Genomic DNA, 27,272 nt, shown 5'->3' with positions numbered 1-27,272 from the left:
CTTCTAGCCTTCATAAAAAAAAGTAAACCTAGCCAGAACCCAAATAAGGCATACTTACTTTGCGCATCTCTTTCTGCTTCATAGGAAGTGATCCTCTGCAGTGTACGCGCTGTTCACAACCACTTACAGTGAAGTATATTTTCATTGAATGTAGCTTATTCAACAAAGCACTTCTTTCAGATCTGCAAGAACCTTTGTCTCTCAACAGTATCATAGGTAAAGAAGCAAATCTCCCTGAATTTTTTTCTCTATTTAAAATAAATTCAATTGTATGACTGTTTTTAACTTCATCCCCAAGCAGTTTCATATGTGTAAACTCAGTTAATTTGAGAGGCATAATATGGCCTAAGTACCCCCTTGCACCAAAAACTACCACAATAACAACTAACAATAGACTGTGCACATTTTGAGGCAGTGTACAGGCTCCATCTCGCAATGTGACTGTGTCTACACATGTTACTCCAGGACCACAGGCAGCAGCGTCACAACAACAACAAAAAAAAAAAAAAAAACCCTCATCTGTCCATTCCCTCAAGTATACAAAATAATCTCTATATTTCTTATGAAAATAACTTTTTGCTGATTGCCACTGTGATATCCCAAGAAATGAACTAGCAGCAGATAGTATAGTCAAACAGCTACACATCCATGTTTCTTACAGTTTGAGAGAATGCACACTTTGGATGGGCACAGATATGGAGAGAACAAATAAATAACAATCTATACCAAATAAACATAATTGCAAATGTGGATATCATATAGTTGCATGTAGATTTGAAGTGTGGAAACTCATTGTGCATAAAATACAAAGAGCAATGCTTACCTGTTATCTGATTTCTTGATGTGTATAAATCTCCAGTTGAAACACAATTATTGATGTACATCAGCAATGAAAAGTGTACTGAAGAAATACTAAAATTTGCATTTTCATTACTTCAGTAGATATTTAAATTTTTTAATCATTTGCTGCTGCAGCAAATTGATTAGAAACAGGGACTCTTATGAATAGTTTTGCAAGTAGCTAAAGAGCTGATAAAAGTCGACTATTACAAGCATGTAGTCTGCTAGCAGTGCACCATTTTGCTTTTGAAATACTATATACAGCTACTTCTTTATGGTGTTTATAAATTTTGATTAATTGAATAATATATGTTTCATGCAGCAGAAAAAAAATACCAATTGCAAGAGCTCAAAATATTAAAATCAGATGTGCTGTGTATATATAGCAGGATATCTTCAAATAATTAGTTCTTCACACTGTCAAATAGTCATTGGTTGTATAGATATAATTCTTCATCATCTAGTACAAGTACGTTCAACCAATAATAGTCTGTAGTTAATCATCATCATATGGACCTGATAAGACATTTGTCAAGGACATCATCATCAGCCATTTTCAATCCACTGTAGGATGAAGGCCTCTCCAGCACCTTTCCAGTTCCTTCTGTTTTGAGCACTGGCCATCCATTTACTGTCAAGGACATTAATCTCAAAATATTCCACATGCAAAGACAGAAAAACTTTTAAAAACAATGCTACAAGAAATACGCACAGTTTGAAATACATGCAATTTTATATCTAGGCACCATGGCAAATGAAAGTGGCTCACCCTTGCTGAATCACTGTAGGTGCCAGTTTAATTAAATAAAATACCCAGAATGAGGGAATTTATTATTTATTTTTAAAACAATTATTATTACCTAACAAGTTATTATAAATGTTTGCTGTGCAATAGTTACTCTATTGATATGGTAGAGATGTATAGTTGTCATTTAATGAACATCAAAGATGCATTTTTAGTACCTATGCATAAAAGGTGCATATTTGACCATAGGTACTACTAAATATCCTAGCTACATAGTCATTTGCTATACCTTGCATTATAGTGTGTATATTTGCGACTTTGTATATTATTATTTCTTATTTTAAAATATGTATTAGATAGTATGAATCAGAGCTCTAATGCTCAGTAAGTTCTACGTTGATATCAATATTTGTAGAACAATAAGAGAGGTTTACCTCAATATGATACATAGAACACTTCCGTATGATACTTTCCAGAAATTAAAATGAAAACAATTAAAAAATCTAAAAACTTACATTATAGACAAAAATAATGAAAAATCAATTGAACATAATTAGAAATTAATTTTTAATTGCATTTAAATAGATTTTTAATTGTGTTCAATTTCTTTTTCATTAATTTTGGCTGTAACGTAAGTTTTTCGATTTTTTAATTGTTTTCGTTTTAATTTCTGGAGAGTATCATACAGAAGTGTACTAGGTATCATATTGACGTAAACTTCTTATTCTTTTAAGAATATTTAAAATATGTAATAATAATTAATAACAACTCGTACTGTACAATAAATATTAGGGAAAGCACTTTCTAAACTAAATTAACAAGGGAAGAAGTAAAAAGCTGCTATCATTATCATTATTAGGCCTATAGTTCAAGGAAACCTGAGGCTTTTGCTGCATCAGGCAAAAAAAAAATTTCTGAGTTACCCTGAGAGAGAGAGAGAGAGAGAGAGAGAGAGAGAGAGAGAGAGAGAGAGAGAGAGAGAGAGAGAGAAGGAAATCACTAAGAAAGAGAAGAATGATGATATCCGGCTCGGGACCCTGTGTGTGCCAAGCCCATACTCCCAAGATGTGAGCCCTTGGGGTTAATTATATAATACAAGGCATCCTCAGTATATGAAAGTTTTGGCATATGAGGTTTTACTCTTATATGAAGAGTGAATTGATATTAGAATGAATGCAAAATGCAATTCAGCCTTATGTGTTAGTTTAACGGTTGGTCGGTCAGCTGTTGTGACCAAGACTCTCAGGTGTTGTGTGGCAAGTTGCTGAACTTTGTTTCGTACCATTTGCACCTCGGTCTTATAGTAGTAGCCTTGGTTTTGTGTTGATCTCTGTGCTGTTATATCTGTGGAATCTTGTATTTGTCCCAGCATCTGTTTTTTTACAGTAATATGGCTTCCAACAATTCTGCATTGTCTTCTCCTGGACCCTATCCATCCACCCATGAAGAAAAGGAAGAAGAAGAATAAAAAATAATAATAATAATAATAAAAAATAAACTGCCTTAATATTGGGATTGATATTAGAAATACTGAATTGGGCCGAGGCAGTGAGGGATCATCAGCATTTGGCCATTCCTGTATCGTGGGGAATTCACAATTCATAAATAATAATAAGAATGCAGACAAGATATGAGAGGCTCTGACAGTTCCTTATTTCTGCCAAATTAACAATGAAAGTAAGAAATCTAGTGATTGAGAAGATATTCTCAATGTACATACAGTTTGATCACAAAAGCAGATTTAGCGACATTGTGATTAGATCTAAGGCTTTGGAAATCTATAAATCATTGTGTTAGGAGAATGGGTCTGCCAACTCAGATGCCTTATTGCCGGTAAGGGCTGGCTTGATAAATTTATTAAACAGAACTTTTGTAATCTGAAAATAAGTGGGGATGCTGGAAGTTTTGATCATATTGCTGCAGCTGAGTTTCATTAGGAGATTCAAGCTATCATAGCAGCGAAGAATTATAGCACTAAGCAAGTTTGTAATGCTGATAAAATGGACCTTTTCGTGAAGAGGATGCCATCAGAACATTATTTTAAAGAGGACAAGGCTGTACCAGGATTCAAAAAACAAAGACTTAATTTTCTTCTGTGTGGCAATACAATAGTTGCCTGGAATTCCAAGCTGCTACCAGTTTTCCACTGCCTCAATCCTTGTGTATTAAAAAAGAATAAACAATGACACATTGCCTATTCATTAGGCAGCTAATAAGAAGGAATTGGTAAATGATCAGGTGTTTGAGAACTACTTAGTAATCCTTTTGCCATGAGTTTGAACAATACCACCAGGAAGCTAACGTTGCATTCAAGGTGCTGGATTGAGCAGTATTGCCAGGAAGCTATTCTTGCATTCAAGATAATGAAATATTAGTGCTGTTGTTAATGTTAGTAATGCTTTGCCATAATACAAACTCGCCGTTTTGGTAACTTTATGAGGGGGTTATTTCTACACTCAAGACATGCCACTTCATGAGGACTTTTTCTAGCTTCTGGATGGAACAGACATCTTTGGAAATCTTACACTCTGCTTGGCCTCTCCTGTGAAAAGACTGTGTTTACGACTTTCAGAGATTCTGAACTTTTTCAAGAGCAGTATATCAGGTTGTTCAGATATGGGGGGGGGGGAAAGTGGGTGGAGAAGACTTCTTTGAACTTTATGATTCACGTGTGAAATTTAGAGATTCTCGTGATGAGAGACTGAGAGTGGATAACATCATGACATTATCACAGAAGAAGAGGAGGATCAAGGGATCCTAATCTTCTTCCTCTTCTTCAGTCCTTTGCTTTCAACACCTGTTCAGTAATCAAAGCAAAGAAAGAAGAGAATGGTAACCTTTTTTTTTTTATGACTACTGAAAAACTTTCAGAAATACAAATACTTGAAGAAATACACCAATATCAATTTCTACAGAAGCCTGCAGTTTAATCAGTAATTAGACAATCTTCCTCCTGTTTCTAGACCCTTCACCCCCCATCCATATCTGATCCCCAGCCTCTGTCACACCCTGAACTCTACAGGTCATGTGTGATAAGGATAGCCCTCATGATGGTATTCATCACTCACTCACTATATAAAAACTCTACTACCTTCTCCATCATTTTGTCCATTTAAGCCACCATGTATTCTTTTGTTGGTAAATGCTATCCTTAGGTAAATATTTCAAAACTTTGCTTTTGCTATTAATAAATAATAATATTGAATTTGTATTTAAATGCAAAAAAATACTCTAAAATTTATTTGAAATGGAAATTCCTACCCTTTTGGATTGTTATAATGTATTCTAATTTTTCCCCATTTAATAAATTATTCATTAATTTGGAAATATGAAATTTCCATTTATTATATATGTCTGTATGATATATATTTACTAAATTAATGATGAAATTATTTACTCTCATATTCTCATTCATTTTACTGTCGATAGGTAATGTACTAAGGCAGCAAATCCCAACCTTTTTTTGTTTTGCGAACCCCTTTCAACACACTCTTTGTATTGTGAACACCCTAGGCAAATTAATATTCTCTAAAGTATTAGATTTATAATATTAAGTGTTTAAAATAACTATGGTTTCTTTCCAAAAAATTGCTTCTGTTTCACTGCTAAAATTTAGAACATTAATATCTAATAATAATTACCAAACAATGGACCTTTTTTTTTTTTTTAATTAAAAATAAATATATAGGCATTCCCCGACTTATGTAATGATTGCATTCCGCAAAACTCTATGTAAGTCGGAATTTCCCTAAATGCTTATGCAGCACTCGCAACTATGCTTGCTGAATTTGATTGAAGCAAAAAAGAAATATTTGACAAACATGTAAATAGAATTATTTATTCAATTTTTTTTATCTTGTGCGTAGGAAAAATTACAAAGGCGTGCAATTACAAAAATTTCAAATTATAAAATTACAAAAAAAGGAAGGGGACAGACATAATGTCAGCAGGTTTTACCTTTCATGCATTATTGCCAGAATCAACGTTTCCAACTGATAAGTACACCACTGCAGAGGATGAGGGATATGGAAATTTAGAAGGAATTTTTTCCAACACATCACAGAATTTCACTGCTGCCGCTGCACATTTGGCACTGTCTACTTAGCATTAGCTTTAGTAAGGGCACATGATGCAAGAAAGTAAGCTTATACCATTAGCCAAAAAAAAAAAAAAAAAAGCACCATTCTCATTTCACCTATCCACTCCCTCCAAATGTCTGTCTAGTTCTGGCTTCAATCTATTTAAGCTATCAACTGCAACGACAGATGGAAGTTTGTTCCAGCAATCAACCACCTGCTGGTTAAAGGCAAATTTTCACACATCTATCCTACAGCTGTCTTTCCTCAATTTGAATTTATGCTCTCTTAGGCGATTCTGAGCAAGAGGAAGAATCCTATCAGCATCGAGCATTCTCATACAGTTCAAGGCTTTATACACCTCAGTCAGATCATCCCGTAGGTGCCTAGTCTCCAGACACTGTAATTTGCAAAACTTAAGCCTTTCTTCATAAGAGCAACCCTTTGTTCCATTCACTAATCTTGTTGCCCTTCTCTGTACTCGTTCCAACAGCTCTATATCCTTCTTAAAATGAGGCATACCGACCTGTATACAGTACTCAAGGAAGGTGTGACATGACCATTGCCTTATACAAAGAGATAATCACCTCCTTATCCCTGCTAGAAAAATTCCTGTATATCACAGGCAATACACCATGAGCTAAGCTACTCTTGCAGACCTCCTGACCTGCTCAGAATTACCCCCATGTCCTTTTCATACCAATGTCTACCAATGTCACTGTAGTACCACACAGTTGATACATTTCTCTGGGGTTGCTGCTTCCTATATGCAGTACTTTACATTTGTCAATGTTAAACCAGTTGCCACCTCTCAGCCCACCTGCTCTACTTTTCTAGAACCTGTTGCGGCAACAGACTGTCATTAGTGTCATTAACAACCCTGCCAACCTTCATATTGTCTGCAAACTTGGACATCAAGCCTGATATACCATCATCAATGTCATTAATAAATACAGAAAATAACAGTGGACCCACACTGAACCCTGGGGGATCCCACTAATAACATTAGTCTACGAAGAGCAGTGTCCATTGAATACCACTCTCTGTCTACGCCCACTCAACCATCCCTTTATCCATAGCAGCAAGTTGCCTCCAATGCCACACTCCTCCAATTTGTGCAGTAGTCTTCCATGTGCAACAGTATCAAAAGCCTTTCTAAGATCCAAATATATGATATCAAAATTATTCTTTACATCCAGTTCCTTTGTGACCACATCATAGTATCCAATCAAATTGGTCAGACAAGACCTGCCCTTAACAAACCCATTCTGTGTTCGAGCTATAATTGAAGTCTTATCTAGATGATCCTGCAGTGCTTCTTTAACCAGGGCTGTAATTACTTGTGTCACCCTTTGATCCTCATTTGTGGATTTGGGTCACATTTGCACATCATCAATCCATGGGTACCTCCCCAGAGTCCAAGGAAGCTCTCATAATTATGGCTAAGGGCTTGTTTACTTCCTTTGCTGTCTCATTTAATATAACTGGATAGATTACATTCACCCCAGGTACCTTTCTTATGTTTATCTTCAACAGTTTCTCCTCCACTTTACTCTCAGTTATTACAAGATCACATAGCTTATACACCTCTGGCATTCACTTTTAGTTTGTTAGCTACCTGAGCAGGATCATCAGTAGTTGAACCATCAATATCAAGGGGACCAATCTGATTCATCCCCTTCCTTCTAGAATTTACATAAATAAAGAACTCTTTGCTGTTTTTCTTTGCATCCTTTGCCAAAGATTTCTCATAATCTGCCTTTACCTGCCTAATCTCCTTTGTGACTTGGTTACAATGATCTGTCATTGGCTTTCGTGTCACTTGTTAATTTATATGTCTCCCATGCATTTTCTTCTCTGCCACCTATCTAATTAGTTCATTTGACATCCATTTAGACCTAAATCTTGAACAACATTTCTTAGTTGGTATGAAGAGCCTAGTATCTTCCAAGATTAATTCTTTGAATGCTTCCCATTTTGAATTTGCTGTTGGTAACATCATCAGTTGGTATAGAATTTAAATACTGTCTCAGACCTCCGTAGTCATCTTTACAAAAGCAAAAACCCTTCCCTTTACCTCTGATGGTAGTTACCTCTTTGAGTAAATCCCACTTCAGCACACTGTGATCACTGCCCCCTAGTTCCTTTATCTGCAGATTCTTAATGCATGAAGAATCACTACTGATAATCAGATCAAGAGTATTGCTCCCTTTAATTTCCTCCTGAACATGCTGCTGTAGAAAACAATCATTCAATAAATCGACAAAAGCTTCATTAGTGTGTGAATGACCAACCCACAAATTCCAATCAATCTCTGGGAAATTAAAATCCCCCATTATAAGACAATCTGATTTACTGGTCCACTCTATTACTCTGCACAATTGTTCATTATACTCATCAGATTCATTAGGCTTATAACCCTTCTCCTCCCTTCCTATCCTGTCTGTCATTCCTGTACACATTTTTTGTGACTACATCATAGTATCCCAACAATATCTGCCTTTGATGTTTTCACCAACACCTCAAATTCATCAAATTTATTTACCAAACTCCTAGCATTGGTGTACAGAGACTGCTGGGAATCCGCAATGACTCCCAACAATCTTTGGAATCCCCTGCACCTTGTTTTCCAGGCTGCTCATTCCAATAGAAGCAGTGCAAGAATCACTTTCACCTCTGCCAGCAGCTTCTGTTAATCTATTAGTTTGTATATCCTCCTAAGCTAGCATTTTTCTGACTATCCTAACACTACCTCGATGGCATCAGCAAGTATTCTTGCACACTTTCTATTTAAGTGTTTCCCATCCCTGTAGAAGCAGTCTCTCCTGTTAACAGCTTCACTGCATACAACCCGGGGGCTAACGTCTGGTGAGTATGGGCTTGGTACACCCAGTGTCTTGAGCTGGATATCATCATTCTTCTCTTTCTTAGTGATTTCCCCCCCCCCTTCTCTCTCTCTTTCTGTAATTCAGAATTTTTTTTTTTTTTTTTTTTGCAGAATAAACCTCACGCTTCCTTGCACCATATGGCTAATAATAATAATACTTCAACTTTATTAACCAGCACAATGCTTAAACCTATTAAATTAAACCACCATTGCTTGCCACTAACTTGACTTGGAGTTCACCGTACTTATCCTTAATATCTTCATAAATACTTGTTGCTTTTGCTTCAATGGCCATTAGACTCAGGGGCAGTCGCTTCTGAATCTGAATTTCCATCCATGTTATTAATAGCCTTTTCCATCTTCGATATATCATCTGAACGCTCTTTTGTGATCACTGTTGATCTTAAATGCATTGATCATGTTCTTTTATATGCGCACTGTCCTTTAAAATAGTGTTCAGAGTTGAAGCACTGATATCTAATTCCCATGCAATAGATGACAAACTTTGTCTTACTTCTTAATCAATTTTGTTTAATTTCGTAGCCACTACTTGCACTTTCCATTGGTCACTCCCTTCATCATTGTAATAAGTAAATAGGAATGAAGAAAAGATTCTGAAAATTTGTTTTTTTTTATGATTGAAGATTTCAGTAAAGGGGAACACATTTCACCATAATAACGTAAACACCCACACAGTTCCAGTTATCAGGATTATCGCAAATGCAATAACATTGAGTTTACTACCCATTTGTAATAGATTGCACTAACATAAAAGCCCAATAAACCAGAAAGTGCAAATTGTTTTATGGTCACGACCTCCAGAAATGTTCTTTAGAAAAATATCAAAAAAGGCGTTCAAAATTTATTCTTATAACAGAACATATGATAACGATTAAAGGGTAGTGCTCCATTATAAAAATGACCTTTTAGAGAGATAAATAGCTTAGTTATACATGTATAGCGTAATTTTCAACTTCCGAGGTATTGGAACGAATTACAAAAAAAAATGTGTTATTGGGTTCACATTGTGATATTTTCACAATACAGTACCTCCATTTATTCCTACAGGATGCAAAATACGTTTCCACGATTTTTTTTAAGTTTGCATCAGCCAGCAAAACCTTACACAAAGTCGGATTTACGGAAGTCGAGTATTACTTAAGTCAGGGAGTGCCTGTATTATGGGAAGGAAAATTATTTTGCTAATTTATGATATTGCAAATAAATTGTAATCTATATATAATAAAAGAGGTTGCAATAATTGTGAAGAATGTATAAGATGATATTAATAGTTTAAAAACCAAATAAATAATCAACTTAATGATACCTCTCGGCTTGTTTAATAGAATAAAGTGTAGCAATATTTGGTTCAACAGAAGGTAAACAGTCTTAAATCTGGTTCTGCAATTAAGTTGGTTGCAGTGTTTAGAGTTTAAGGAGATATAAGTTGAAAATGCTGTGTCACATATACCAGGTGGTTATAAAATGTTTCCCTATTCAGGAGACCCTGATGTCAAAACGGTTAGAGATAGTGCTGTGAAAATCAGTCGGTGGGTATGTCATTTAGGGTATGGGAAAGCAGTTTGTAGATGAAAAAAAATTTGTTCAAATTTCCACCACCAGGGAAGAAATTGGCCCTGTAAACATGAGATGGAATACTTAACTTAGGATTAGATTTTAATATCAGAACTGTGTGCAACACAGTTTTGCATAGCATCTCATTGGGGATATTGGTTACATGCTGTGTAATGCTTGCTTTCAAATCAACAAGCGTCTGTATGCCACCACGGTAAACTGTCTTTCAGGTATCCTCATGGCCAGAATTGCAGAAAGCTTCTAGAAATGATGCGATCATTTTCAAATGTTGAACGGAGAAGTTCCTTCACTTGGCGACCAACATGGGGAGGGACATCATCTTGCATGAACACTACGGTCTCCGTAGTGTTTGTGCAAGATGATGCATTGCCTTTCTTGCAGAGTGGAACCATCTTGCATGAACTCTACAGTCTCCAAGCATTGCCTTTCTTGAAGAACAGGAATAATGTGATCTCTTAGAAGAGTGCAGTACCATACACCTTACCGGGGTGGGGGGCATGAGGTGAAGACCCTTCAAATAAAAATGGTCCGATTATAAACTCTGCTATGAATTCTCACCATACTGTAGTGATCTTTCATGCACAGCAAATGGACAAGAAGTTCCCCTTATTTTGCAGTTTTGTGCATTTACAGTTCCATGAAGAGTGAAATGTGCCTCGTCAGACCACAAGATCATTCAAGCCCATGTATCGTCAAGTTCCATAAATCGTAGAGCAAAGTCTATTCGTTGTTGCCGATCACAAGACTTTATTTCTTGCACTATGGGAACCAGCATAAAATTATTTGAAGCACTTTATGTACAGTAGACCAAGGAAGGTTCAAGTCTCTTGGCACACCTCTGGCCCTACTGACTGGTAGTGTTTCGCATTCTGACCTGGAGGCCATTGCAACTGCCACTTCATCCACTACCTCCATTCTGATATGTAGTTGTCCCCTGCCTAGAATTACACCTAACTCCCTGATCGCTTCAAATTTCTTTATTAGTTTTCGAAGACCCACTGATGTCAAAGGTCCATTACGCAAACCTTTCTGATATTCATGTAGTGCTGCATTAACGTTACTATTATTCTGGTAGAACAGTTTTACTGAGAGCATATTTCTTTTTTGTAACATAATGGTTATTGATGATGGCGTCGGCCTTTTTGCTTTTATTTAACAGGTTGTCATTTGCGTAAGCAGCGTGTTTTGAAGTAAATTACAACTTTTACATATTTGCAGTGCCGTTTTCCCCTGGTGGCAGAAACTTGAATTTTTTTTTTTTTTTCTTCTTCTACTTTCTTTTTTGTTTTTTTGATTGTTTACAATTTAATTCGATAAAAAATATCTTCACCAGTTGTAAATTCTGTTAAAGAGCAACAAAACATATTTTCCTCCACTTTACTATCATTTAAATTACAGAATCTTATAAGTATAATGGAAATTACTGAATTAGAAATATCAGCAGTCTCATAATTGTAAAGCATAAACTGCACTTTTTCGAACTCATTTTGCAGTAACTGATTCAACATCATCATACATTCGTTGAGTGCATATTTGTCTCCAAATATACACTTAACAATTGCCCTTACACATGGGAAAATCAATTCTGCAATAGTATGAGTTTCACCAGTCTTTGCAATTTTGTAACTTACTAAATAAGAAGCTTCAATCGCTTTTTTTTTTATGTTTTCGTGATTATTGAGAGAAATACAAGAATCAATATTATGTGTTTTTAGTTCTTTCGATTTCCATTAAAAAAAAATCAATAGTCTTATCAACATAGTTTTAATGATTTGATTGTAAATGTTAAGACAAAAGAGGAAAGGTTTCAAGCTGCTATTTGCGACACTTCTCCACAAATGACATATTGTGGGCATGGATACTCATCATCTCCAATAAATGAAAAACCAAATTTAATATAATTTTCATTATATTTCCTCTTTTTAGTGTTCATCTTTATATAGGGTTGTCAGACATCCTTTATTTTCATTTTTCAATGCCTGTGCCTCGTAATGGCAGTGGTGGATTTCCTCACAGGCATAGGAGGTGTACGTTCGGACCCCACATGCACAGGGCCCCCCCAAACTGACAAAAAATTACAATTTCATTTCAAAGCTTTAATAGGGGATATGTTAAAAAAAACCCTCAACTGCAAATCCGCCACTGAGAAATGAATCATAAAGAGATAATCTTAACCTATTCTAGCCTCTCCGGCTCATATATGTAGTTTCACGAACACCATGCACTTAACTTCATACTTCTCGATGAAATTATATTTTTTTACAAAGCATAAAAACTTGCAACTGGTAGATAATTAATAAAATCGCAGGTATCGGAAAACTCACTTTTTATAATAGGAGTTCAATGGCTTTGTTTAAACTGTTTTTCCCGTAACTTTTTGGTCTATGGCTTATGATGTTCATTGACATTGAAATTCTTCTTTTTACCATATCATCTACCTCCTCACTCATGATTGTTGAGTAATAATATTTAATAAAATACATTTTACTATGTGAATTAGTTTATCGGTATAAAAGGATAAATAGATACAATTTGACTCAAACAGTCCCAATAACTGAATGAACTTGACCACATTTCTGATTTCTATACTGAAATCCGTATTTGGGTCTTGATTCTAGGTTTAAAAACTCACTAGATCAGTGTTTCCCAATTTAATCTGTCCACGAAACCCTTTCTTTAAAAAATTATAGAACCCCAATAGTATTCTTACATAAAAATAAACAGAGTTAGAAAACAAGTCAGGATAAGTATGGATAAAAATAATAATACTGTTAATAAAATTATGATTATGAGATCACGTTTATTATTAATTTTTAAAAAATCACATTTAATATAAACACAAAAATTTTGCCATTTTTATGGCAGAATGTGTACCTTCACTTCACGAATCCTTGGGTTCCGCGGAACACTATTTGAGAAACACTGCATTAGACCATGGGAATGAGCCTGACCATACCAACCTGAACAACAATAGCAATAGGAAATTGATTGGAAAATTTCTTATTAATACACCACATTTTTTTGACTTCTTGAATTTCCAGAACACATGTTTGTATTGCTCAAAAGACAATATCTATGTTGTTATTTTTCCTACATATGGGGAAACTCAATGTGTATTTATGACTTCAGTAGTGGCTTTCATTGCTAAACTGGAAAATGCAACAAGTACCAACACTGTGATATTAAATTTTTGAATTTCACCCAGTGCAATGATATTTTCCTAGTATTCTATACATTTTAAGAATAAAATAATTTTAAATGAAGTATTGCTAAATAACTTGAAAGTGGTTTATAAAAAAAAAAAAGTCCTCTGTAAGCAATTTACATAATTAAGGATATGGCATATGAACTCTCAAAGTTGTGAAAAAAAAAAATTGATGTATATTTGAATTATTGCATATATTTCAGGGCACAAAGGCACAATATTTAGCAGCAAAAGCATTAAAAAAACAGTCATGGAGGTTTCACACAAAATACATGATGTGGTTTCAAAGGCATGAGGAACCAAAAACAATCACAGATGAATATGAACAGGTATGAACAGTCTAAAAATATATACTATTATATTTAAGACTATTTTTGCATAGATCAAACAAAAGGTTTTTTACCTGAGTTTTTTTTTCTCAATGTATAGCTGGAAGAACTTGTATTAAAAAATTGTCTAATGTATGAACAGTGTTGAATGTGAGATAAACTGTTTACTTAATTTTGTTGCTTATTTTTATCTGTTATTTTAGAATCCTGGATATCCATAGAAAGAGTGTGATGATCTCTGTTGATTAACTTTTTGGAGTCTCTTTTTGGTAAAAAATAATTACTTAGTCCTTGGCATTTGGACCTGAGCACTAATTGATATAGTAACTAGGTGATTTTCGGATGTCAAAAGAATGGAAAAGTGTGCCAGAAGTGTGGACATTTAGTCTTAGGGAGATCTGCAGAACTCGTTCACAAAATATCCACTGTTGTTTAAATATGAATATAATGTGTGAATATTCAAACTACTTGGAGATCTAGAAAAGAGGAAGAAAGATCCAAAAATCAGATCTTGCCAAGTATTATTGCTGTGCAGAAGCTCTAATCAAAGCAAAAAACAGTTACAACTCAAATTGATGTCCCATTCTCTTCAAAAAGAGATCTTGAAAAATCATAACTGTATTAATATTGATGACATTTGGAACATCCTTGCTCAGAATCATCCTATAAATGTGTGTACAGGAACACTACGTAAGTTGGATTTTACGTAGGACGAAATTTCCCTGAATAAGCATTTAGAGAAATTCCGCACTCGCAACTACTCGTGCTGAGTTTGATAGAAGCAAAAAAAAGAAAAAGAAATGTTCAACAAACATGTAAACAGAATTATACATGTTATTTATCTCATGCACAGGAAAAATTACAAAAATTATAAAATTACAGAGAGAGGAGACAGGCATAATGTTGGCAAGTTTTACCTTTCGAGCGTCATTTCCAGAATTAACTCTCCAGCTGATAAGCACGCTGCTGCGGAGATTTAGAGGGGGGTTTTTCCAACACATCATAAAATTTCCCTGCAGCTGCAGAATCAGCACTGGCAACTTCACTGCATATTTTAATGTTTTGGAAACCAGCACAATGCTTGAACCTATTAAACCACCTGTTGCTTGCCCCGAACTTGGATTCTGGTTCGCCATTATCTTAATATCTTCATAAATACTTCTTGCTTTTACTTGAATGGCTTTTCCATCTTCGATATAGCACCTGAACGCTGTTTTGTGATCACTGTTGGGGCAGACTGGCTCTGTTGTGAAATACGTTGATCCTTGAGCATGTTCTTTTATAGGTGCACTATCCCTTAAAATAGTACAGTAAACCTCTGCTATTCGCGGTTTCGCGTATTCGCGATCGTCGATTTAATATAAAACGAAACCTAAAAAAATGTGAATTTTAAAGCGCCGTGAATATTTTCCGCCATAAAAATCATGGGCGTGGCTAAAATTATCTTTCCTGGTCAAAACAGCGCTCGGTGGGTGGGGGGAGAGGGGTGAAAAAATTGCGAGCGTGGATGTTTCTCGCTAATCCTTGTTCAGTATGTGTTAGTCATGGAAGGTTTCGTCGTTTGCTTTTAATTTATATGTTTATAAATTTATCAATTTATAAATTGATATGCTTACAAAAATGATAAATCTACTGTTTTGCAGTGTAAAACAGACTTTTTCGAGTGTGTTAACAAAAGAAAGTGACTTTATTGTGGACAAGTTCTTTCTAACCCGTACAAAAATATGGCTACGAATAAAAAGAGAAATGTGAAAATATCAAAGAAGGTGATGACATTAGTGAATAAAATTGAGTTATTAGACAAAATTTCTAATGGTGAAAGTGTCTCCTCAGTGGCAAAACATTATAAAATCAATGAGTCAACGGTACGATAAATCAAGAAATCGGAAGAAAAAATCCGCCGTAGTGTCCGTGAAAACGCGCTAATTGTTTCAAAAATTTGCTCTGTAACTCGTGATGTTAAATTAGAAAAAATGGAAAAAGCTTTAAATCTGTGGATAGAAGACCGAATTCAAAATAAAATTCCGTTAAGTTCACTCATCATTCGCGAGCGAAAAGGCAAAACTCCTTCATCAACACTTTAACGAAACCTGATAGCACTGGCGGGATGTTTTTTTTTGCTAGCAAAGGCACTGGTTTGAAAGATTTGTTTGAAATTTCTAATAAATATTACATTTAATATTAAATTGTTTCTTATTTTCATTTTGATGCCATATGCTTGCATTTCACTATGTACTGTCTATGTACATAGTCATGTTATGAAGGTACATATAATACATACATAGACAAAATTTTAGACTAGTTTTTCTTATATATTTCATACTTTGGAACGGAACCCCTATATTACTATGGGAGCCATAACTCAGTACAGTAATACCCCGAAGTTACGCGATAGGTGGGTCCGACGAAAATCGCGTAAGTCGGGGTACAACTTTGCATATAAATACATATAAATTTTGCTTAATTGGGACCAAGGACTAACAAAAACACTAGTTTAGAAGAAAAATATTAATAAAATTGCAGTTCTTTATACATATTAATACAAAATATGTATTAAAAAAAACAAATGACTTACGTAAAAAAGTTATTTCGATGTCGATGGCTTCATAAAATCTAACAAATTCATCTGACGACACAGCGCGTTCTTTTTTTCACGCAGAATTTCTTCGTAGCAAGCTAATAATTTTTTTATTCCTTGCTTTGTAGCTATAACGCGTCCTTCGTTGGAGTCTATGTTTTCTAAAATTTTTAAGCCCTTTACAATTGAGCCCTTTTCAATTTTCAACCTGTCAAGTTTGCAATTGTCATGTGCTTTTCGCCATTGCTTCATTTAGGCCTGTAGCATGTGCAATATCACATGGTCTTTCATTTCGCTCAAAGCGTTTCACAATTTCATATTTTTTCTCTATCAACAGAGGCGGACTGGCCATAAGCCTTACCGGGGAAACCCCGGTGGGCCAGTGTGATTTTGGCCATAAACCATAGTATGAGGCCACTATAAATTTTCCCGGGTAAGAATTTTTGACCCAGTCCGGCTCTGTTTATCGATAATTGCTTTTCTTTTTCTCTCTGAATCTGCAGTGTCTTCACCAGGACGCTTCCTTTTCACACCTTTTAATTAAGTATTTTACTCATTTTTAGGGAATAAAGCACAATTACAAAACGAGGAGGCACGCTTGATACGCATAAACAAAGCTGCGCGCATGTAGCAACTGAATAAACAACACCATAAAGGATACGCTATTAACACCTCACATTTCTAGGGGTTACTACCATAAAACAATAAAAATCCAGTTGGTTTCTGCTAGTGAAATCTGTTATAAACTGGTAGTAAACTCGATCTAATTGCATTTGCGATTATACCGATAGCTGGAATTGTGTTGGTTTTTACGTTATTATGGTGAAATGTGTTTCCCCTTCACTGATATAAAAAACATAAAAGCAGCAAAGTTGAATTTTGTTCATCTTTCGCTCTCATTCTCCGCCGTCGCACCGTATATCGATAACATATGAAAAACGACCTTGAAGATAGTGGGCGGCAGCGTTGCCAAACAAAAAAATCAAGAACCGCGTAACTCCGAGTTCGCGTAAGTCGGGGTATTACTGTATTCGCGTTTTCGGTATTCGCGACATTTCTCACCAACATAACCCCCACGAATAGCGGGGGTTTACTGTATTCACTGTTGAAGCAGCTAGACCTACTTCTTAATATCTTAATTTCTAAATCAATTTTGTTTCGTTTCATTTCCTAGCACTGCCAGCACTTGTTTCCGTTGGTCGCTTTCCCGTCATCATTGTAATAAGTAAATAGGAATGAAGAGAATATTCTGAAAATTTATTTATGTTTTTTATATGATTGAAGATTTCAGTGAAGGGGGAACACATTTCACCATAATAACATAAAACCCACACAATTCCAGTTATCGGGATTATTGCAAATGCAAATGCAGATTGAGTTTACTACCTGTTTATAATAGATTGCACTAACAGAAAAGCCCAGCAAACCAGAAAGTGCAAATTGTTTTTGTTGTTTTTTGGTCGTGACCTCCAGAAATGTGTATTAGATAAATAACACAAAGGCATTCAGAATTGGTTTTTATAATGGAACATAGGATAATGCGATCCAGTTAACACAATCTTTTTTATGTGATAGTTGATAAAGATTCAAACTGCGCGATTAACCTCTGACAGCCAATAAAGAGTGAAAAACAACATGATTGCAATAAAAAAATTAAAAGTTATTACTTTAGCTGAAAAACTTGAAGTTATTAAAAACATGAAAGTATCCTAGATCTCTTACGATTTTCGCAAACCATGCGAAAATCGTAAGAGATCTAGGATACAGTGAGTCTACCATACGAACTATCTTGAGCCATAAGGAGGAATATAAAGAAAAGATGCTCATGTCATCAACTTCTTTTGTTTTACAAATTCCAGAAACAGAACTCCAGTAATGATTGAAATGGAAAGTCTTTTATCGATTTGGATTTTATCAATATCATGCAATCAAAAAATAATTCCATTATCTAAAGACAGTGTTCAGAGCAAAGCTATTAACATTTTTAATAAGCTCAAAGAAACAAAATATCAAGGGGAGACTGAAGCATTCGTTGCTAATTCAGGGTAGGGTGGTTTGAACATTTCAAAAATCTAGCAGGACTGCATAAAGTGCTGATGAAGATGCTGCATCCACAGAATTGCAAAAAATCATTCAGGATGATGAATATTTATGATTGGCAAATATTTAATGTAGATGAAACAGGCCTATTTTGGAAATGGATGCTAAGTAAAACTTATTTGGCTGCAAATGAAGGATCACAACCTGGGTATAAAGTCTCAAAAGATCGACTAATGCTTTTATTAGGAGGTAAATGCTGAAGAAGTAATGCTTCATTATGTATTTTATGCAATAAACATTTAAGTCTATAATTATTTTTTATTATCTTTTACATTCTATACAGTTAAAAAGTTATTTTTAAAATTCTTTATGGACTTTCCTGAAGGTCACAGACCAATTATAATTTTTCCTATTTATTATTATATTTGATTAACTCATTTCCGTTTCACACGATGCACTCGTGGGACGAATTAATCACATTAATTGAGGCCAGCTTGTACTTTAATTGTTGACATATATGAATTCCATGTTGAATTCTGCCTAATCAGGAAAAATTAAAAGCTGAGACAAACTGTACAAGAAAACTGACATGTTTTTGTATCCTGTACAGTTTTTTTTAGGTTTTCAATCTTTACTGATAATACATTCAATGTGAAATCCATCCAGAAATTGCATCGATTAAGTAGTGTGTACAAGTTGTCTTATTTGTCATTATACTTTGTATACAATAAAATTTTACTTGATAACAATTCATGTGGTTTGATTAGATTATTCATTTTTCACATTAATCCATAAGAACAATCATGTAATGACCTTCTCTCCACACTATCAAATTATTCTGAAATCTTACAAGAAAGCTGTAAACATCCTCCTGCTACTGTGTAATAGAATATCCACAGAAAATGCTATCCAGCTCACTATAGTGTTTCTTATCAGTCGGCTTTGGGGGTTCCCCCCAACTCTGCGATGTAAGCATTATGACACAATGTAAACTACATCATAATAGCACACACACCAGGTGGTGCGTGTGCTATTATGTAGTTTACATTGTGTAGGGTTAGGGTGTGTTGGTCTGATGTTCATCCACCTGCTTGGCCTAGGGGCCTGTGGAATACCACAGGCACATAGTTTCCATTTAGCACCATGGAGAGGTGGGCTGGGCTTAATCCTGGGTGTTGGAAGAGAAGCATGGAGGACATAGTTCAAGTTTGGACTAAAGGCAAAGATAAGAAGGTGCCACCAGGAAAATGGAAGTTAAGGGAACAGAGGGGGAAGCCTATCCTCCATGGGGGTTGGGGGAACTGTTGAGAACAGAGAAAGATTTAAGGTGGTAGAGACCACCAGGCAAAACGTTTGGGATGGTAGGTTGGGATCGCTGTCTCCCCTGAGTTAAATCCCACACTAACCACACCAGCTGTAGCTAGTGACAGCAAATCCCATGCTGCATGCCGCCAAGAGAGGACAGCATGGCATCAGCAAGCAAACAGCGGGGGGGGGGGGTCTGCCAGAACAACATGCACACACTACATTTACGCAACCATTTATACATCTGTCATACTTACATGTTCACAGGACACTATTTTTATATATATATATATATATATATAACATGTATTTAGGGGGTAAAATACAAGTATTTGGCATTACAATAATTTTCTCTCGCATATTTATGTTTCATTCACCACCTTGCCTTCAGATGAGACAGAAAATCCCCTAATACACACCCACACATTTATTTTTTTTTTTTTTAACAAATCTCAAGCATACACTCGGTCATCACATAGCTTACACACATGATGTTTCATACATACAATATTTTAAACAACCTGCAGAATTTATTATTTTTATTTAAAACACATATCTAGAGTGTACATTCAGGCAGTTAATTGACAATCTTATTCACCCCATCAGCCTCACACATTTATTTCTATTCACTTTACACAGCACTCTGGATATGAGCAACCCCCCCCTTTATTGTTCCTACACTGAATACATTTACTCACATATAACAGACAGATATACTTTTATAACATTTACCACATCTGTTTGTTCATTCAACAAGGCATTACACATGCATTCTTTCATTTCTACACTTTCAAACTTGCTAACAGTGATGGCCATGAGAGAGAACCCCAAGTAGACATACACATTCACTCAGTCCTGTCATTCAACACATATTTATAAAGGGATATTACCTTCATAACACCTACTACATTCATTCAGTCATTCCTACAGTTACTTTCAAACCAATGACAGCCATGAAAGATAGCTCCAAATAGATATGCACATTAACTCAGCCCTTGTAGTTGCTGACATGTTGCATCCATATATTTACACCTAGGCTTTACATCCTGTCATTCATACACACCACGGCACATGCCTCCACTTGTATTCTTTAGAAAACAGGCCTTGTGTGTCGGGTTGCATATCATCCAAGTTTCTTGTGACGACTGACTAACTGGTTAAAATAAATATACATAAGATAAAACAGAGATAAAATAAGATAAAGTGTTAAAATACATAGCTTTCGAGGCAAAGTGCCTTTTCATCATCTAGTCAGTGAATGGTGTACTTCAGTATATATTGATGGTTACATTAGCAAAAGTCAGCTGAGCATGATCATGTATCCCGAGTCTGGTGTTGGTAGAACAGAATTACATACACTTGATGACTGCCAGCACTCATCGCACTGCAATTCATAGTACTATTATTGGTAGCTATGTGTAGTGCTTCAAGCCATGAGTGCTGTCGGTAATCACGTGAATAGTCGACGATTTCAATATCGCGTCGGGGATCAAGATTGTGCTGCTCAACCCAATAATGCTCGGCGACTGCGGAGCGTTCACAATTAGTGGTTCGCAGAGCCACCTCATTCTCAGAAACCCGGTCTTTAAATCTTCTACCAGACTCACATATCACCCCCACAATCCGGACACTTAATGTGGTATACAGAACCACTCTGTAGGAAAGGAGGAACAGGTGTCTCTCCTATCATTGCAGGATCATCTAGACAAGACTGCTGCAATAATTCAGACACAGCATGGGTTTGTTAAGGGAAAGTCTTGTCTGACAAATTTAATTGGGTACTGTGATGTGGTTACAAAAGAACTGGATGCAGAAAATAATTTTGATATCATATACATGGATTTCAGGAAAGCTTTTGACACTATTGTGATAGAGATATCTGACTATTGTACAAATTGGAACAGAATGGTATTAAGGGTAAGTTTCTACAATGGATAAAAGGGTGGTTGAGTGGGAGAAGACAGGGTAGTAATCAATGGACATTGCCCTTTGTGGACTAATGTTATTAGTGGAGTCCCACAGGGTGTTGAGCTCACTGTTATTTTGTATAATTATCAATGATATTGATGAAGGTATATCAGGCTCAGTGTTGAAGTTTGCAGATGATACAAAGGTTGGCAGGGTTGTTGATAACAGTAATGGCAGTGTGCTACTGCAACAGGATCTAGAAAATTTGGGAAGATAGGCTGAGAAGTGGCACTAACATTCACAAATGCAAAGTACTGCATATGGGTAGAAGTAACCCCAGAGGAACGTACCAGCTGTGTGGTACTACACTTAGGGTGGTAAGAAAATAAAAAAGACCTAGGAGTAATTGTGCAGTCAGATATGTTTTCTGAGCAATGCAGACAGGTTGTGCAAGAGCAGGTCATGGGGTTTTTTCAATGATATACAGGAATTTTTCTAGCAGGGAAAAGGAGGTGATTATCCCTTTGTATAAAGCAATGGTCAGGCCATGCCTTGAGTACTGCATACAGGTCTGGAGGCCTTATTTTAAGAAGGATGTAGATTTACAGGGAAAGGCAACAAGATTGGTGAGGGGAATGAAGGGATCTTCTTACCAAGAGAGAGGCTTAAGTTCTGTAAATTACAGCAGCTGGAAACTAGGCACGTGCGAGATGTATAAGGCCTTGAATGGGTTGAGCACTCTGAATTCTGATAGAATTCTTCCACTTGCTCAGATTATGAACCTAAGGGGGCATAAATTCAAATTTGGGGAAGACAGTTGTAGAATAGATGTGCTAAAAATTTGTCTAGCCAGCAAGTGGTTAATTGCTGGAACAAACTTTTAGAGGGAATGGTTGTGTGAATTTTTTTTTTTTTTTTTTTTTTTTTTTTTTACTGATGCTATGCTTTCTTGGATCACATGCCTCTATTTCTATTAATACTCACTCTCCTTAAACATATAAAAGTGCTGTGGATTACATGTCTTAAAAAGCTAAACATCTTAAGAGTTCTATCAGGCACAACATGGGGAGCCAAGTGTTATGCTCTGGTACATTTGTACCATGCATTAATACAGTCATGTGTAGACTACAATTCTGTAGCCTATAGCTCTGCTAGACCAAGCACTTTACTGTTAGCTTGATCCTGTGCACCACAGTGCTCTTCAGCTTGTACCGAGGACATACTGTACATCAGCAGTTCAAAGCTTACACACTGAAGCATATGAAACCTCCTTGCCAAATGCTTTTAATTAAACTAGGCAGCAAAACTCAAATGGCATCCAAACCACCTCACTCGGAACAGACTTTTTTCCCCATAAATGGGAAACCTTTACCGAGCATATTCATCTGTAAACCCACCAACTGTCATATGTCTTTGCTCACTGCAAGCTGACTGGAACCTTGACCTAGTGAAATACAGGCTACTGCCTCTCATACAATCTCACCTTGGACATATCATATATCGCCCTGCTACCTTTCATTCATAGCCTGGGAAAAATACACATTTTCCCAACAGAACATATATGCCACATTGAGAACTCAGCACAGTGAGTACACACCAATCTACATGGATGGGTTTAACACCACCAGTCATGTTGGTGTAGCATCATTATTTCCCAACAGGCAAGAAACTCCCTACTGAATTTAGCAGCTATACTGCAGAATTCTATGCTATCCACATATCCTTAAATTATGCACTCTCAACAACCACACTGCACAGTGTTATTTATACAGACTTCATTAGTGCTATACAACAGAATGTGAAGAATGATAACCCCTTACTGGAATTGTTGGAAACAGATATGCCAATCTTGCTGCCAAAACTGCTACCAATCCACATGTGCATCTAACTTGAACAATGGCAACACATTGTGTTGCCATTGTTGCCATTGGCAGAGTCAATCCAATAACAGGCTACTCAGTATAAAAAAAAAAATTCACAAACCATGGAATTCCAGTATATGTGAGAACTAACATGAAGAAGTCATATTAGTCCGGTTATGGACAGGCCATACACACATACTCTCTTGACACATCTTTATCTGCTTGTAGCCACTGTCCAGCATATACTCAGTGATTGCCCCATTTGAAGAAAGTAAAATCTTTACTTTCTTCAAATAGATACAACTCTATAATGCACTATAAATTTCAAGTGCAATTCATATAGATAAAAACTGTGCATTGAACTTTACCATAGTTAGGCATATTGTTTGTATTGTCCTTGTGCCATAACGCCCACAAACAAACAAATAACACAAATTGGTAATACATTGTTCACATATTATACATCTACATTTTTCCATCTTAGAGTGCATGCACACTATGATTTTTATCATTTATTCTTAAATAAATAAAGATTTGTTTATTCTTAATTCTATCATCTGAATGGCAGAAAAGAACAGAATCCACTTTTGTTTGAACTAATAGCTCTATCTATTAGTTTAAAGTCAAACTATTAGTTTAAGATAGATACTATCTTAAACTAATAGCTCTGTTCTAGTCTTTATTGACTGATAATTTTTTCCCTGTGCTTCCTTTTTTTATATTAATTATGAGTTTTATGTGCTCTTGTATTGGTATTCTATAACTGGTATTCTTGTCTCATGGGTAGTTATTTCTGAATTTTTTTTTTTAGGTAAAAAAAAAAAAAAGTTAAAATGAAACAAGTTTTATTTTTTGAAATAAAATTAAATGAATATTTAATTTTAGTTTTGTACAATATTGTAAAAGTAATAATAATAGCAATCTCCCCATTAATAACAGTTAACTGAAGCCAGAGAAATGTGTTCACAGGAATTAATTCTAGAGGAAGTGGCAGTGTTAACTGCCACAGTGCTGTGCTGTCAGGTCTTATTGAAAGTATAGTACAGCTGATATTTTTGCATAATCATATTAGTGAATGCATTAATTCTATAACTTAGATGTCTAACAGTAAAAATTATTTTCACCCACAGTCAGCTTCTGTGCCCGAGGTTGCTTTAAATACACCCCTCCTTTCCTTTACATGTATCTAATATCACTTGAACACACACAGCATAAAATATCTTAAATTTTATCTGTTCTTTCATCTTTCCACCTTAAGTTAGTGCCTGAAGATACCCCTTGAAGATGCCCTTGTCCGAGCTCTGTTTTTAGCCAGGGCCCACCAAATCTTGGGCATTGAATGAATGAAATTTTGTTTAATGTGCGTTTTGGAGGAAATTAGCAAAAGAAAATACATTTTAATATATTTAAAATTTCTTCAGATTTTTATTTGACTTAATAAAGAGATATCTGAAAATTTCTCCAAAAAAAGGGGGAAAAAAGATGCTTTGCAAATAGCAAGTTCACTGACAGCTGATAGAACCAAACTTAAGAGCTTTTAAAAAACCGTAGTAGGGGAAAGATTTTCGATTTATATGTAAAAGGTAACTGCTGAGTTTGTTACTTTCAAGTGGAATAGCTGCAAACTTAAACTTTGTTTCAGGTTATATACTGCATATGATAGTTTTATATAATGAAAGTTACTAATTTTTCATCAGATTGCTATATATATATAATTTTTTTTTTTTTTTTTTTTTTTATTTCAGGGCACATATATTTATTTTGACTTTGAAAAGTGGGGCCAAAGGAAGAAAGAAGGTTTTACATTTGAATATAGGTACTTAGAAGACAGGGAACTGAACTAACAGGAGAACAATCTAATGATTTCTCACAAATTTCCACATCTAGATGCGGGTTTTTGATCACTAATGGTGTGAGAGTTCCAAGAGAGTGTCTCTATGGGCCAAGCTTCCAGGAAAGCCCAGCTCTCTGTCGTTAAGCCTGGTCCTACTGCCTTCACGTTTCTCTACTTGTCAGCAGCTGAGAACAGGGAGTTGTCTGGCTTTCCTTTTTAGTGTCCATTGCCAGGACTTGTGTACAGTTTGCCTCGCAGCAGGTGTGTGATAGAATGAAGTCTGATACGCATGTAATGTGTATTGTAACACTCAGAGTGTACTAGGTCGAAGTTATTTGAGAGCTTCATGGAGGGCATGTGTCAGCTGCCTAACGGCAGCTTGTTGCTGTTAGTGTCTTTCGCAAAGAAAGGTTGTAGTAAAGAGGTGTTGCATCCTATTGACATCTCTGGTTTTAATGTCCTATATTTAAATACAACTCAAGCATTGTCAGTGATTCATATGCCTTGTGTAAGCCTGCATTTTCTCATACTATTACAGGCATGAGAAAAATTGCCTTTAAAGTAAAGTAGCAAAAACTAATTATAAATTGTCATTAAAAGTTTGCCCAAAATGATATTAAAAAAAAATTAAATGAAATCAGGAAACTGCTCGGCAAATGGGTTGTCATGATTAACTTATCTAAATTGTTTTCAGTTATTTATATTGAACTCTTTCTCCTTTTTTCTGTCATATATATATTATATAATTAATGTCTGTTTGCTACAATTTTGTTAATGATCTTAAATATCAATATAATATGAAGTTAAATTTCTTAAGAACTCAGTTGTCACACTACTCAGTTTTTTAAAAAAATTAAAAGGGTTGGATATCCCATCTCTTTCTCTCTAACCTGTGTCTTATACCAACTTGTTGCCTAATTGTTTTGTAAAATAAAATAAAATTGTACTGTGCAAGTGCCAGAAATGTACATTTATGAAAAAGGTTAAAGGAAATGTGAAAAATATAGTTTAAATGAAAGAGTACAAAATAAGTAACTGGCCATGTCTGTTGAAAGAGTATCCTGTAGGTATTATTGTTCATAAGTGTTTACTGTTATTGCAGAGGAAAATTCCAGAAATTCCGGAAGCTCTGATGAACACTGAAATTGTTAGTTTCACCCTAAAGCGAGGAATTGTGTTTTTAGTCCTTCCTATACAATGGCACACTGTCCTTATTTTTGTACAGCAAAAATTTAAAAAAAAAAAAAAAAAAAAAAAAAGCCCAAAAATGTGAAGTCATGGTCTCCAAGTTTTTGTCTCAGTTTTGGGTTTTATGCTCAAAGCAGCATAAAACCTGTTGAGGCGTTGTACATAGTGGAGAATGACTGACATCTGGGCCTAAAATAAGTCCTTCTGGATGAAAAAAATAAAATTTTGTCTGTGCATTTTACCAGTGTTTTGTCTTTTAATAAAACATACCATAACACTGATTTTTAGGGAGCAACTAGTTTGTATTACGGAAAACTGCAGTAAAGAGAAAAGTTGAAAATCAGCACACCCATATATTTACATGCCACAGGAGATACGATTATTAGCAACTTGTATAATGTATTCTCGATTCGAATTAAAACACTCGATTAAACCATAAACAAGTTGAGATAGTAGCACCCTAGAGCCGTTAAAATATTTTTATATATGCAAATGAACTTGACAGCCTGTATAACTTTTAATTAAAGTTATACAGGTTGTAAAGGTGCTATAATTGTTTATTAAGGTTATTACAATTGAAATGCATAATTAATATAAACAGAAGTAAAATATAAGAAGTAATATATACAATGTATGAACTTTTGGACTTGGGAATTTTTCACAAGACTGTCTGTGTTTTGTTTAATGTTATTGCATAAGCTATTTTTGGGGTTACGATCTGCCAGCTTTGATGTACATTATTTTATTTTGGAAAGAGCACCTTACATTTATCGGCGCCTCCGTAGCCAGGTGGGAAGGAGCAACAGTGCATAGCACATGCTTCTTGATTATACCGGGGTTCGAGCCCGTCACCACCAAATACGGATACGGAGGATGCGG

General features: G+C 35.4%; 1 protein-coding gene across 3 annotated transcripts in view; it reads left to right on the top strand.

Annotated features, from left to right (window-relative positions):
* The window catches only part of LOC150083041 (CCR4-NOT transcription complex subunit 3-like), a 592,625-nt gene extending 566,855 nt beyond the window's left edge, over window positions 1–25,770 (top strand). For all 3 annotated transcript variants that reach the window (XM_090377751.1, XM_090377752.1, XM_090377750.1), the window contains 2 exons: window positions 13,553–13,678; window positions 25,117–25,770. In XM_090377751.1, the coding sequence (XP_090233877.1) occupies window positions 13,553–13,678; window positions 25,117–25,215 (225 nt within the window). In that variant the 3' untranslated portion in view covers window positions 25,216–25,770. The remainder of the gene's footprint in view (window positions 1–13,552; window positions 13,679–25,116) is intronic.
* The last annotated feature ends 1,502 nt before the right edge of the window (window positions 25,771–27,272 follow it).

Source organism: Mastigoproctus giganteus, chromosome 7, assembly GCF_048544385.1.
Source record: "Mastigoproctus giganteus isolate SK-2022 chromosome 7, ASM4854438v1, whole genome shotgun sequence".
Lineage (NCBI taxonomy): Eukaryota > Metazoa > Arthropoda > Arachnida > Uropygi > Thelyphonidae > Mastigoproctus > Mastigoproctus giganteus.
This window is presented reverse-complemented; position numbering and strand designations above follow the sequence as displayed.